The sequence below is a fragment of the Choloepus didactylus genome, chromosome 9 (genome assembly GCF_015220235.1).
Source record: "Choloepus didactylus isolate mChoDid1 chromosome 9, mChoDid1.pri, whole genome shotgun sequence".
Lineage (NCBI taxonomy): Eukaryota > Metazoa > Chordata > Mammalia > Pilosa > Megalonychidae > Choloepus > Choloepus didactylus.
Genome location: NC_051315.1, coordinates 76,955,807 through 76,971,146, shown reverse-complemented (window position 1 = coordinate 76,971,146; position 15,340 = coordinate 76,955,807). Strand labels below are relative to the sequence as shown.

Below are 15,340 nucleotides of genomic sequence, written 5' to 3'. Positions count from 1 at the left end.
CTATCATTGCGTTGCAGTTTATTTCCCACTTACAAAATGTGGAAACAATGTTGAAGGCTAAGAACTTAAGTGTTTAATGAAATCATCTGTGGTTTCTGAAGGTTCAACTACCCAGAGTTTTGAAGACTGAATAGTTGCCTTTGACTTGGTGTCATAAGTTGCCTAACTTGGGGGGAGATGGGAGATTGGTGATGGCTTAACAAAGAAACTGATTAAGAGCACAGAAGTTTAGAATCAGAGTTTCACCTTTCTATATAAACTCTGGCTTTCTTAGACATAATTTTTAAAATTTTCAAAATCATCAGTAACAATTCTCAAACTTTGGTATCTATCAGAACTACCTGGTAGACCTTGTTAAAAATGCAAGTACCCAGGCCTGCCCTAGACTTATGGAATCAGAATCTTTAGATGTGGAGCCCCAAATCTCTTTTAGAAGGTTCAATCAAGTACCTTTTGGTTAATAGTAATTAAAAATATAGGCTTCCAAAATCACATTATTTATTGCTAATCAAGGAAGATAATTTCTTAGGGAGAAAAGATAAACCTATTTATTGCACATTTCTTTACATTAATAGGACTTTTCATTTTGCTTGCAATAAACACCACAATATACCTATAAATGTTATATACAAACTTTCACTCTATAGCAAACTCACAGAGAACACCCACACGCACGCACAAGCGCACACAGACACATTTTTTAACAAAATAGGCTCTCCACTCCTCTTCGTAAAAGTTGGTACAACTTCCCATACATACTTGATCTGCATGGAGCATACTCAACAGTCTTTGTTCCATCCTGAAGAAAGCATGTACCAACAGGCTCTCTCTCCTGTTTCATTTCAGTCCTCCAGTGGTACAGTGGAGCACAGGCCTAAAATCAAAGGGGACAGACTGTGACAAAAATACTCTGAAAAAAAGTAGTGTTTCAGATGATCTATACTATCTCACAATAAACATCACTTTCTAAACATAAACCAAAATGAATCAAATCTACTCTATACCTTAAATTCCTTATCTTTTGACAAGGATTTTAAAAAGAAGTACTATTCTCATGTTCTTCTAAGGACCAAATACAAGTAGTTGTGGGTTTTTTTTTCAAAATAGCTACCAAGTTTATTTTTCCAGGCAACACATTTCTTGATATTCAGCTGAAGGTCACAAACTGAATTGACTTTTGAACTAAATAATGCTCTTATGTAAAAAGGAGAAACCCTTAAATTAAAAAGCAGATAATTTATTAAATAGGAAGAGAGGAAAAGAATGCAACACTTTTTTCATTCATTTTCCAAATAAATTGTGACCTATTTGTTTTCAAAGTTATAGACATCAATAGCAAGTGCGGCGGCCCAGGGCCTGGAACCGCTCCTAAATTGAAATGAAGCCCCAAGCACATAACAGCCTGCGTGACCAGGACGAAGGTAATGAAAGAAAACAACCTCCCCGGAGGGAAAAGAATGGAATCACAGATATAAAGGGATGGGAGCCGGATGGCATTGATTGTATTTTAGTCTTAAATATTAATCTTAGTAAAACATCAGGTCTCAAGATCCTTTGATGATAATACTAGAGGCCCGATGTCCTCATCCTATATGGAATGTCTTTGCTCTAAAATCATATACATATTGTCCCTTGCACTCCTGCCCCTCTGTGGAGCACTACCCCTTCAGACTGCTGCCACTGGAGACTGTCTCCTGTTCGTAAGTCCTAATAAACCTGTGTCTGCTTGGTGCCTGGAGCGTTTCTCGATCTCATGGCAGCACCAACCCGTGCTTTGCACAAACTCAGTCTGGGCCTGAACACCAAGTATAGGTGATAGAATATGTTTTAATAGCATAGAAATCTATCAAAAATTTAACAACTTAATTTATTGGAAAAAAATACAACAGATTGTCTATAATACTTTTTGAAGCAAAATACTAAACCCAAACACTGCAGACTTCAACACTGGCTTTATAATCACCCTGAAAAACTAAAAGCAGGCAATCATTGCTACTTCTATCCATGTAATTGATGCTCCAGAGTGGATTATTTGCTCTATCTGCTTGTCTCTGCTTTTTTGAACCTCTCTCTGCCTAGAATGTCCCTTCTCAATGGCCACACCTACCATTCGCTGCTGAAACTTTCACCTCCTAGACAAATCCTTCTCTATGCCACACGATCAGATGTGGTGCTTCCCTCTCAGACTCTTCATAATTTTGTGCCTCCTTAAAGGCACCTGCACTCTGATTGGACTTGAGTTATTTGTTAAATCATCCATCCCTCACTCCACCTTTTAGTCTACAGGTTTCCTAAGAGCAGGCTAGTGTTTTACTCTTTCTGTTCCTCTGGCCCAGTTCCTTTTACAAAATAAGTTTTCACTAAAAATCTGTGAAATGAGGGAGGCAGAACACAATGTGAGAAAGACACAGAGATATCATATGCTTCCAGTGAGAGGCTGAAATTACTGAAAACTTGATTTTTCTTGGGTCAGCTGTGCAAATATACTTTACAGCCAGTGGTTCTAGACTATTCTCATTTTACTCTAGTCTAGCACTACTAGCCCATCCAAAAAGTACAAAGTACAATAGTACGGTCAGAGTGGTATGTCCTTAGAGACAATGACAACTGGTCTAGGACACACTGCCCCACCACCACGACCCCCCAGGTCTGGGAAACTTCTTAGTGCTGAGAAGACTATTTGATTGAAAAAAAATGAAATGCTTGATAAACTCTTATCTATTATCTATTTACCTTCTACAGGATAAAAGAAGACAAAATAAAATTTGTTAGTGAAAGGTTAAAAGTTAGGTTAAAACAGCTGTACAGATAAACTGTAACATTTACACAACCGTGAAGAATTGTCTACTTGTTTATCCTAACCACACCAAAATGTCTGGCCCCTCACCTCTTGCAAAACCATTTCCCCTTCACTCTAAGTATTGTTCAGTAGCCTCATCCTTCATGACTAAGTATAACTGGCTCTTGTCATTCCAAGCAGTACAAAAAAATCCCATGACAAATAATAACAAGTCTGTATTCCACCAGCATTGTGGTTAGCTAGTCTGGAACAGAGAAATACTGCACTTGTCATCAAAAGTTGAAGGCGAACCTGAACTTACAAGCAGTGTATGTGTGGCTTTGGGATAGTAGGGGAGTGATGAGAAGGGGCCAACGATGGGGCAGTAAAATTATAACACAAAAAAGAGTGCTGGATAAGGCTTTGTTAAATGAATGACAATACAGAGCAAGAGAACAGAAAAGGGAAATTCTAAGAAAGATACCCAGTCCAGAAGTAGGTCAGGAGAAGTCAGGAAAATAGCAAGCTGGCTAAGTGCCCTGGCTTATGGACATAATGATCCACTGAAAAGGGAAGCTATGAGGAATGGCTGCACATCAACTCAAGAGTAAAGAGGGTTTTGTTGTTATTGTTTTTGTTGTTTGCAGCAGAGGAAAGAGCTACCTTTGACTGTGCACCTACCACATGCCAGGTGCCATCCTAACTGCTCAGCATCCACAGTCTTTAATGCTGATCATTACTCTGCCAGGCGGGCTATGAGAAACCACAGCACAAATACGGCTCATGATCTAAGATCTATTATTTTAATTGACAGCAAGTATTGCTAAGTGTTATTTTTACATTAACCACAAATCCGGATATATATTTTAGAAAATGCAAAACTCAGCTTGCAGGAAGCTCCCTTAGCTGTGCTTGCTCCAGGCACCAGTGTGTTTGCTTTCACCCTCCTCAATGGGGGAAGAAAGGGTGTTACTTTATTGAGAAACTTGAAGATGTTCGGAGGATGCTGAGTCAATAAAGTGAAAACTGGTAGTGAAGTCCTAGATTGTCTTCTCATTAATAAAGCCCAAGGAGTGGCACAGAGTGTAAGCTATGGCATTAGATTGCCTGCATATGAATTCCAGCTCCACCACTTTCTTAATAAGTAGCCTTGGGCAAGTTACTTAATCTCTAAATCTCAGTTTCCTTCGCTATAAATTGGGCTGATTATTTTAACAACCTCTGAGACCTGTGGTGAGTATTAAATGAGACAATTCATGCAAAATGCTTCATACCTAGAATGTAACAAATGCTGAATAAATATCACCTATTGCTATTGTTATTATTAAGTAAGCAGTGGTAGGAGTCAAAGGGCTTTTTCACATTAAAGTAACAGAAAATGAGTCTAGAGTATTCAGTCAGATTGTAATGTAAGCTGTTGATATTAATCCTGCAGTTTTGAAGTCTGAACATAGTAGAAATTTTTCTTGGGCTTACTCACAAGTTCTGAAAAATGGTAAGTAAGGCAAGAACAAGCTATGTAATAGGGTCTTACACACTAAAGGGGACAGCTCTTGCCTACAGCAGCAGCCATACGTGAAACCAGCAACTGAAAGGCCAGGTGACTAGAACAGACCCTAAATCCATTTCATATGCAAAGCTCATTTAAAATAAAACCCTTCAAAGGACATTTTATAGATACGTGGAAGAATGTAAATATGTACTGGTTATTAGCTTTAAAGAATTAATGATTTTGGCCAATTTTTTTAAATATGCAGGAAAATGATCTTAGGGCTTTGTACAAATCATAATTTATTTTAAAATATTTCAGCATAAGAAAGTAAGTTAATAAAAAAAATTCAAAGACTCCCAAATGCCTATTAGGAAGCCAAAGCTCCTTAGCATGAACTACAAGTAGAGTGACTACGTCATTTATAGTCCAAACTGGGAAGATGTTGAGTGAAAATAATCATGCCTGGAGAATGAGCAGAAACCAGACCAGGCCAGCTAAAGAGTCACTCCTTGATCTCCAATCCCGTTGTCTCTAACCATCCCCAATTCCAACAAAACATTCTAGCAACAGTGGAATGTACTTTGCAGATACACCACACTGGTTGTCTTCACCCTTTCTAAAGTCAGTTCCTGGCTCTGCCCTTTCCCCATCTTCTTGCCCTCACCTGGGTAGCTTCTTCAGGAAGCAAGAGCTGACTCCCCACCCACCATCTCAACCCCGAGTACTGGGTGAGCAAACCCACAGTTTGTTATCGTTGTTTTGTTATGCATCTCCATAGTATAATACAACAAAAAACAGCAAAGATTTATCAAGGCTTAATAAGGAGCCAAGCACTGTACATCCACTCCACAACGGTTATCTCATTTACTCCTCACAGAAACCCTAAAGGAAGGTACAGTTACTATCCCCACTTTGATGAGGAAACAGAGACCTCATGGCTAGTCAGTACAGTCCAGGAGCTAACTGACAGTCTGACTCCAGGGTTCCTGGTCTTCACAACAGTATCTGTTTAATTCCATCTGATGTCCAAATACATGGCACAGGGTAAACCACCAGAGAACTTCTGAATGGATAAAAGAGTAAAAGGAATCCACACAGTGACTAACAAGTGACCAAGCTGACCCCAGGAGACTCTGGAAAACATCAGTCCTCATCACCCACCCCTAGAATTGCTGGGGGAAAAGCAATAAGGGACCACATAACCAGAAGGTCATCATCATTGAAACTCTTCCTAGTCAAATAGTCCTTTCTCCTATATCAACTGTAATTTTGTGCAAATAAACATGAAACAGTCATTGTTGTCAAAAGGGAAATGCACTCCCAACTTAAATTATACCAGGTGGAAGCATATGAAATTGTCAATATTTGACCGCTTTGACCCATGGAAACTACAATTTCATACGCTTTCACCTGGTATCTTCTCAATCTTAACTCCCGCCATAGGAATGTTATTAAATTAAACTATGAAGCTCACTCACAAATATACATTTTAAGGAAAGTAAGAGAACTTTTAGAAAATATTTATTTCCCATGAGACAGCTTCTCGTTCATTAAAAAATGTGTACTGAGTTACTACTACATGCTGAGTACTATTCTAAGCAGTGGCAGATAGTGGAAGGATAAGCTAGACAGACCCCTGTTCTCATAGGCTTAGATTTTAGTGGAGTAAAGAGACAGAAGAAAATATATGTAAAATATTGAACAAAATTAAGTACTATTGAGGGAATTAAAATAGGGCACAGCTCTCTGAGGAACTGAAAAAAAAAGCTGAAATCAGAACAAGGGATAAGCCAAGCAAGAATCAACCTGACAACATTCCAGACAGAAAGAACATAAATACTAAGGTCCTCATTCAAATGAATTGGCATAAGGAAGAAACAAAAAGATCAGAATGGCTGGCATATGTAGGACAGTGTAAAAGGATGCAAAACAGGGAGTCGGTGAATTGATTATGAAGGTGTTTGTAAGCCAGTGAGGATGTGATTTTTTTTTAACTTTTTTCTTTATTAGAGAAGTTGTGGCTTTAAGAACAATCACACATAAAACACAGGACTCCCGTATACCACCCTATCATTAACACCTTGCACTGGTGTGGAACATTTGTTACAAGAGATGATAGCACACTTTTATAACTGTATTACTAACAATAGTCCATGGTTTAAAATTTGGGTTCACTGTTTGTGTAGTATAGTCCCATGGGTTTTTTTTCTTTTTTAATTTTTACTGTTACCATATATATAATCTAACATTCAACCATTTAATCATATTCAGATACAGATTTCAGTGCTGTTAATTATGTTCATGATGTTGTGTTACTGTCACCACCATTCATTAACAAATTATTTCCATAATTCCAAATAGAAACTCAGTACATTTTAAGCCTTAACTTCCCATTCCCTATTTCCACTCCTTCCCCTGGAAACCTACATTTTAGATTCTGATTCTACGGGTTTGCTTATTCTAATTGTTTCTTATCAGAGAGAACTTACAATATTTGTCCTTTTCTGTCTGGCTTATTTCACTTGACATGTCTTCAAGGTTCATCCATGCTGACACATATATTAGAACTTTGTTTCTTTTTCTGGTTGAATAATCCATCATATATATTTACCACATTTTATTTATCCATTTGTCAGCTGATGGACACATGGGCTGCTTCCATCTTTTGGCAATTCTGAAGATTGAAGCTATGAACATTGGCATGCAAATACCTGCTCGAGTTCCTGCTTTCAATTTGTTTGGGTATACACCTAGTAGTGGGATTGCCGGGTCATATGTAGTTCTATATTTGGTTTTCAGAGGAACCACCAAACTGTCTTCCACAGTAGCTGTGCCATTTAACATTGCCACTGGCAAGGAATGAGTGTTCCATTTCTCCACATCATTTCCAACACCTGATGTTTTCCATCTTTTTAATAGCAACCATTCTAATAGGTGTAAAATGGAGTCTCATTGTGGTTTGATTTGCATTTCCCTATTGGCAACTGATACTGAGCATCTTTTCATATGATTTCTGGACACTTGTGTATCTTCTTTGGAAAGACATCTATTCAAGTTGCTTGTCTTTTAGTGGTTAAGTTGAAGGATATCATTACATATTCTGGATATTAAACCTTTAGCAGATATATGGTTTCCTGTATTTTCTCCCATTGTGTACGTTGTTGCTTTACTTTCATGATTAAGTCCTCTGAGGACCAAAGGTTTTCAGTTATGATGAGGTCACATTTATCTATTTATACTTTTATTGTTTGGGCTTTGGGTGTAAAGTCTAAGAAACCATTGCCTAACACAAGGTCCTGAAGATGCTTCCCTATATTTTCTTCCAGGTGTTTGATAGTTTTGGCTCTTATATTTAGGTCTTTGATCCATTTTGAGTTGACATTTATATATAGTATGAGGTAGGGGTCCTTCTGGTTTTTTCGTTTGTTTGTTTTTTGAAAATGGGCATCCAGTTTTTCCAGCACTATTTGTTGAGCGGTCTTTGCCACCCTGTCAAAAATAAGTTGGCCACAAAAATGAGGGTTGACTTCTGAGCTCTCAATTTGATTTCACTGGACTATACATTTGTCCTTCTGCCAGTACTGGGCTATTCTCATTACTGGGGCTTTGAAATACATTTTCAACTCAGGAAGTATGAGTCCTCCAACTTCGTTTTTCTTTTCCAAGAAGACATGAGCTACACAGAGCCCCTTCCCCTTCCATATAAATCTGATCATGGGCTTTTCCATTTCTGAAAAGAAAGTTACTGAAATTTTGATTGGGATAGTATTTAATCTAAAAATTACTTTGGGTAGGACTGACATCTTAAAGATATTTAGTCTTTCAAACCATGAACACAGAATATACTTCCATTTGTTTACGTACACTTTTATTTCTATTACCAATGCTTTGTAGCTTTCTGTATACAAGTCCATTAAATCCTTGATTAGATTTATTCCTAGATATTTGACTCGTTTAGTTACTGTTGTAAATGGAATTTTTTTTCTTGATTTCTTCTTCTGATTCTTCATTGCTTGTGTATAGAAATACTACTGCTTTGGGGGTGTTGCTCTTATACATTGCCACTTTGTTAAATTCATTTATTAGCTCTAGGAGCTTTGTTGTGTATTTTGCAGGATTTTCTGTATATAGGATCATTAACATTGCAAACAGGAAACGTTTCTGTTCTTCCTTCGCAATTTGTATGACTTTTATTTCTTTTTCTTGCCTAATTGCTCTTAGTAAGAAATTCTGGTACCATGTTGAATAACAGTAGTGACCATGGGCATCCTTGTCTTGTTCCCGATCTTAGAGGGAAAGCTTTCAGTCTTTCACCATTAAGGAAGACGTTAGCTATGAGCTTTTCATATATACCGTTTAGGATGTTGAGGAAGTTTCCTTCTATTCCTAGTGTTCTAAGTGTTTTATAACAAGAAGTGTTGCTGGATTTTCACTAACGCCTTTTTTGCATCAACTGAGATTATCAGTTGGTTTTTCCCTTCATTCTGTTAATGTGGTATATTATTTTAATTGATTTTCTTATGCTGAACCTACCTTGCATACCAGGGATAAATCCTACTTGATCACAATGTATACTTCTTTTAATGTGCTGTGGAATTTGGTTTGCTAGTATTGTGTTTTTGCATCTATATTCATAAGAGATATTGGCTACAGTTTTCTTTTCTAGTGGCATCTTTATCTGCCTTTGGGATGAAGGTTATGTTGGCCTCTAGAGTGAATTAGGGAGTGTTCCCACCTCTTCCAATTTTTTGGAAGAATTTGAGCAGAACTGGAGTTAAGTCCTCTTGGAATGCTTGGGAGAACTCCCTGTGAAGCCATCTGGTCCTGGGCTTTTCTTTGTTGGGAGGTTTTTGATAACTGATTCTCTCTCTTTACTAGTAATTTGTTTGTTGATGTCTTCTATTTCTTCTTGAGTCAATGTAGGTAATTTATGTGTTTTTAAGAATTTGTCCTTTTCATCTAGGTTATCTAATTTATAAGCATATAGTTGCTCACAGTATCCTCTTACAATCCTTTATATTTCAGCAGGGTCAGTAATAATGTCCCCCTTTTCATTTCTCATTTCTGTTATTTGTATCCTCTCTCTTTTCTTCTTTGTCATTCTACTAAGGGCATTCTGGTTTGCTAATGCTGCCACTAAGCAAAACACAAGAAATGGATTGGCTTTTATAAAAGGGGGTTCATTTGGTTACAAAGTGACAGTCTTAAGGCCATAAAGTGTCCAAGGTAATGCATCAACAATCGAGTACCTTCACTGGAGGATGGCCAAAGGTGTCCGAAAAACCTCTGTTAGCTGGGAAGGCACGTGGCTGGGGTCTGCTCTGGAGTTCTGGTTTCAAACAGGCTTTCTCCTACAATGTTCCTCTCCAGGCTGCAGCTCCTCCTCAAAATGTCACTCCTAGTTGCTCTTGTCCTCTCTCAGCTTCTCTGGAGCAAGAGTCTGCTTTCAATGGCCATCTTCAAACTGTCTCCCTCTGCAGCTCCTCTCTCAGATACTGTGCATTCTTCAAAGTGTCTCTCATGGCTGTAGCAAGCTCACTGCTTCTGTCTGAGCTTATATAGTGCTCTAGAAAACTAATCAAGGCCCATGCTGAATGCATGGGGCCACACCTCCATGGAATTTTCCAATGAAAGATCTCGCCCAGAGTTGAGTGATCATATCTCCATGAAAAAATCCAATCAAAAGACTCCAACCAAATCAACACCAATATGTTTCCTGCCCACACAAGGCTGTATCAAAGATAATGGCATTTTGGGGGACATAATACATCCAAACCAGCACAAAGGGTTTGCAATTTTATTGATCTTCTCAACCAACCAACTTTTGGTTGTGTTGATTCTCTACTGTGCTTTTTCTTTTTCAATTTCATTTATCTCTGTTCTAATCTTTGCTATTTCCTTCCTTTTACTCACTATGGGTTTAGACTGCTCTTTTGCTAGTTATTCCAGTTTTGAGGTTAGGGAGGTTAGGTCTCTCATCTGAAGTCATTCTTCCTTTTTAATGTAAGCATTTAGAGCTATAAATTTCCCTCTCAGCACTGCCATAACTGCATCCCGTAAGTTTTGGTATGTTGTATTTTCATTTTCATTTGCCTCAAGATATTTCCTAATTTCTCTTGTGATTTCATCTTTAACCTATTGGTTGTATAAGAATATTTTATTTTCCACATATTTGTGAGTTTTCCATTTCTCCCTCTGTTATTGATTTCTAGCTTTATTTCAAAGTGGTTGGGGAATATACATTGTATGATTTCAATATTTTTAATTTATTAAGATTTTTGCTGCGACCCAATATATGGTTTAATCCTGGAGAATGAGCCATGTGCACTTAAGAATGTGTATTCTATTTTTGTTGGGTGAAGTGTTCCATATATGTCTGCTAGGTTTAGTGGGTTTAGAGTATAATTCAAGTCTTGTATTTTCTTATTGATCTTCTGACTAGATGTTCTATCCTTTATTAAGAGTGGTGTGTTAAAGTCTCCTACTATTGACGTAGGACCATCAATTTCTCCCTTCAAATCTGTCATTATTTGCTTCATATATTTTGGGGCTCTGCTGTTAGGTGCATATCTATTTATAATCGTTACATCTTCTTGTTGAATTGTCCCTTTTACCAGTATAAAATGACTGTTTTTGTCCCTTGTAACTGTTTTTGACTTATAATGTATTTTATTGAATTATTAGTATAGCTATCCCTCCTTGCTTTTGGTTACTACTTGTATGGTATATTTTTTTCTATACTTTCACATTCAATTTACTGTTATCTTTGAATTTAAGGTGAGTATCTTGCAGAGAGCATATAATTGGGTCATGCTTTTTTATCCATTCTGTCAATCTCTTGTCTTTTGACTGGAGAGTTTAATCCATTTACATTTAAAGTCACTACTGATAATACAGGACTTTCTTCTACCATTTTGCTATTCAGCCTTTGTATGTCTTATACTTTTTTTGGCCCTCAATTCTTCCATCATTGCTTTTATATATATTTGATTTTTTTGTGTTGTACCATATTGGGTGCCTTCTTTTCTATCTGGATACATTTTTCCTCTATATTCCTTGTGATTACCATCAGGTTAATATTTAACATGTTAAGCATATAACAATATTGAATTTGATAACAACTTAAACTTCAGTGACATGCACACATACTTTTCCTCTATCCTCTGTTCCAGTTTGCTAATGCTGCCATTTTACAAAATACCAGAAATGGATTGGCTTGTATAAAGGGGGTTTATTTGGTTACAAAGTTACAGTCTTAAGGCCATAAAGTGTCCAAGATAAGGCCTCAACAATAGGGTATCTTCACTGAAGGCTGGCCATTGGCGTCCGGAAAACCTGTTAGCTTGGAAGGCATGTGGCTGGTGTCCACTTGCTCCCAGATTGTGTTTCAAAATGGCATTCTCCAAAATGTTGCCCTTGGGACATTTTGTCCTCTCTTAGCTGCAGCTCCTCTTCAAGATGTCAACTCTCAGTTGCTCTTGGGGCGTTTGTCCTCTCTTAGCTTCACTGGAGCAAAAGTCTGCTCTCTACAGCTGTCTTCAAACTGTCTCTCATCTGCAGCTCCTCTCTCAGCTCCTGTGCATTCTTCAAAGTGTCCCTCTTGGCTGTAGCAAGCTCACTCCTTCTGCGTGAGCTTTCACAGGGCTCCAGTGAACTACTCAAGACCCATGCTGAATGGGCAGAGCCACACCTCCGTGGAAATTATCTAATCAGAGTTACCACCTACAGTTGGATGGGTCGCATCTCCATGGAAACAATCAAAGAATTACAATCTAATCAACACTAATAAGATTGCATCAAAGATAATGGCATTATGGGGGACATAATTCATTCAAACTGGCACACCCTCCATCCTCTATCTTTCTTTTTGTACTTGTTACCACATATATCTTTGTATACTGTATGTCCAAAACCATAGATTTATCATTACTTTTTTGCATCTGCATTTTAGCACCTGTGGGAAGTAACAAGTGGAGTTACATACCAAACAATACAATATTACTGGCATATATAATTACACAAAGGTTACCTATACCACAGGTCTTTACTTCTTTATGCTGCTTTGAACCACTGTCTAGTTCCTTTCCTATCAGTCTGAAGAACTCCCTTTAGCACTGCTTATTGGGTAGGTCTAGTGGTGAAGAACTCCCTCAGCTTTTGTTTATCTGGGAATATCTTTATTTCCCCCTAATTTCTGAAAGAAAGTTGACAGATATAAAATTCCTGGTTGGCAGTAGTTTTTTCTTCCAGCAGTTTTTTTAACCCACTGCCTTCTTGGCTTCATGGTTTCTGATGAGAAACTGGCACTCAGTCTAATTGGGACTCCCTTGCACATAACAAATTGTTTTTCTCTTGCAGCTTTCAGAGCTCTTTCCTTGTCCTTTGCATTTGATAGTGTGATCAATATATGATGGTGTCCTAGTTATAAAACGGGGGTTTATTTCACTACACAGTTACAGTCTTAAGGCCACAAAGCGTCCAAGGTAACACATCAGCAATCGGGTACCCTCACCGGAGGATGGCCAATGGCCTCCGGAAAACCTCTGTTAGCTAGGAAGGCAGCTGGCGTCTGCTCCAAAGCTCCGGCCTCAAAACGGCTTTCTCCCAGGACGTTCCTCTCTAGCAAGCTTGCTCCTCTTCAAAACATCACTCCCAGCTGCACTCTCTTTTTTCTCTTTGAGTCAGCTCATTTATATAGCTCACCAATCAAGGCCCACCCCAAATGGGCGGGGCCACGCCTCCATGGGAACATCTCATCAGAATCATCTCCCACAGCTGGGTGGGGCACATTCCAAGCAAATCCAACCAGCACCAAAACTTCTGCCCCACACAAGACTACAAAGATAATGGCATTTGGGGGACACAATACACTCAAACTGGCACAGATGGGATATATTTTTCATGTTTACCCTGTTTAGTGTTCTCTGGGCTTTATGGATGTGCATTTCAATATCTTTTGCTAAGTTTGTGAATTCTCTGTCATTACATCTTTGACTCTTCCTTCTGCCCCTTTCTCTCTTTCTTTTCCTTCTGGGACTCCCATAATGTGTATATCAGTATACCTGATGGTGTCCCAGAGGTGTCTTATGCTATTTTCACTTTTTATAATTCTTTTTTCTTTCTGATCCTCAGCCTGATTCATTTCAAGTGTCTTGTCTTCATTGTGGTCTTCAAATCCAGTACTTCTCTTTGGTTCCTTTTCAAAATTTCTATATCTCTACTAAGACTCTCATAATGCTCATTCACTGTTTTCCTGATATCCTTGGGTTCTTTCTCTGCACTTTCCTTCAACTCCTTGAGCATTTTTAGGATATTTTATTAAAGGCTTTGTTTGGTATGTCCACATTCTCGTCTTCTTCATTGGTGTTTTCTGGATCTTTATCCTCTTCCTTTGGATGATCCATCATTTCCTGTTTCTTTGTTTGTCTTCTACTCTTATTGCACACTGTACATTTTAACATTTTAAAATGTTAACTCTGGGATTTACTCTCTGGGATGTCAATATCTTGGTTTTGTAACCAGCTGGTGATAAGACAGAGATTTTCCTGAGCCTCAGCTCTCCTATCAGGAAGGTCTGCCCAAGGCGAATGCAGTGTGTGGGGTTTTCCCTGTTTTTCTGGGCCTCTGTCTTGTCCTGGGCTTTCGCTTCTTAGTTGTTTTGGAGTTCCCCTGTTTACAGGAGTTTGTCCCATTTCCCAGAAGACAGATCTCCTTCTCCTGGATGTTTGAAGCCGGCAAGCCTTTGCCCCAGACTTCATGCCTCTATAGTTTCTGAAACTCCTTTGGTTGTCCCAAGCTGCTTTTGCCTGAAAGGCAAATTCTGGAAGGAGGGGCATACCAGAGAGGAGTTTCCCTAATCAGTCTTTCCCAGCCAAAACAGGGCAAGGGACCCACAAAGGGGTGCAGACTGGCCCCACGGTGACTTGAGGAGGGGATCAGGAAGGGTGCCAAGAGTTTTCTGCACTGCTCCCCAAGCTGAGCTTTCTTAACCTGCCCAGCTAATGCAGCCCTTTATCTAACTGTACTCTGCAGCTGTAAGGAAGTGCAGGGTGGTCTTTAAGTCTCCACTGCTGCCCCATTGGGGGCAGTTTAAAACAGTGGTGCTGCCAACTTTGTCTGGGCTGGTTGAAACAATGGCTGCTGCTACCCTCGTCCAGGGCAGGTTGAAAACAATGGCAGCTCTCAGAGCCAGGCCCCCTGTAATCTGAAGTCGCTAATCAAGAACTATGATCAGTGCTCAGCCTTGCCCACCCACGGTCTTCGAGAAGAGGATTTTTATGTCTTTTTCTGTCACTAGCAAGCTAGCAAGTGACTATTCCCCATGGCAGCTTTCCAGGAGAGTGAGGGATGAATGCCAGTAGCTGCCGTGCAGGGAGGGCAAGTTACTATTCTTTACCGTAATTTATCAACCTCTTCCACCCTGGATGCTGTAGTGTTCTTTTGCCCTCTGGAGTTTCAAAACGTTTGTTACAGATAGACCTTGCCTGTTTAATAGTTGTTTTGGTGGAACGTCTGAGTCCTGGAGCTCCCTACTCCACCATCTTCCCACAATTCTCCCAAGATGTGATTTATATTCTGCGAGTAATGCCAAACACTTGACTGTTTTAATAAAGAAGCTGGAATGCAATGGCTGACTTGTTTCTTTCCATGAAAATGGATTGTAGTTGGGTCAAGAGAGAAAGCAGAGATCAGAAGAGGCATTGCATTGCCCAGGTGAGTAAAGATGGTGGCATGGCGCAGGGCAGGGGAGAAGTAGTGGAGATCATTTATTGATGGATGTGGGATATATTTTGGGGGCAGAATTTGCAGGGCTCACTGGTGGAGACTGGAAAATTGTGTCTCTTAATAAGGTGAAGAAGATATGTATAGACACAGTTTTTGGTACTTTTGCTTTTTTGATGGATGGTAACAAGTCTTATTTTGGCCATGTTCACTTTGAGTAATCTATTGGATATTCAAATGGCAATGTCACATAAGTGAGAGTTTGGAAATGTGACTTTAAAAATACAGAGAGAATTAACATACACACGTGTGTGTGTGTGTGTGTATGAAGAATAACGACATAAAGA

General features: G+C 39.0%; 1 protein-coding gene across 2 annotated transcripts in view; it reads right to left on the bottom strand.

Moving 5' to 3' along the window:
• The window catches only part of ITGAV (integrin subunit alpha V), a 115,826-nt gene that overhangs the window by 74,013 nt on the left and 26,473 nt on the right, over nucleotides 1–15,340 (bottom strand). For both annotated transcript variants that reach the window (XM_037849112.1, XM_037849110.1), the window contains exon 4: nucleotides 760–874. In XM_037849112.1, the coding sequence (XP_037705040.1) occupies nucleotides 760–874 (115 nt within the window). The remainder of the gene's footprint in view (nucleotides 1–759; nucleotides 875–15,340) is intronic.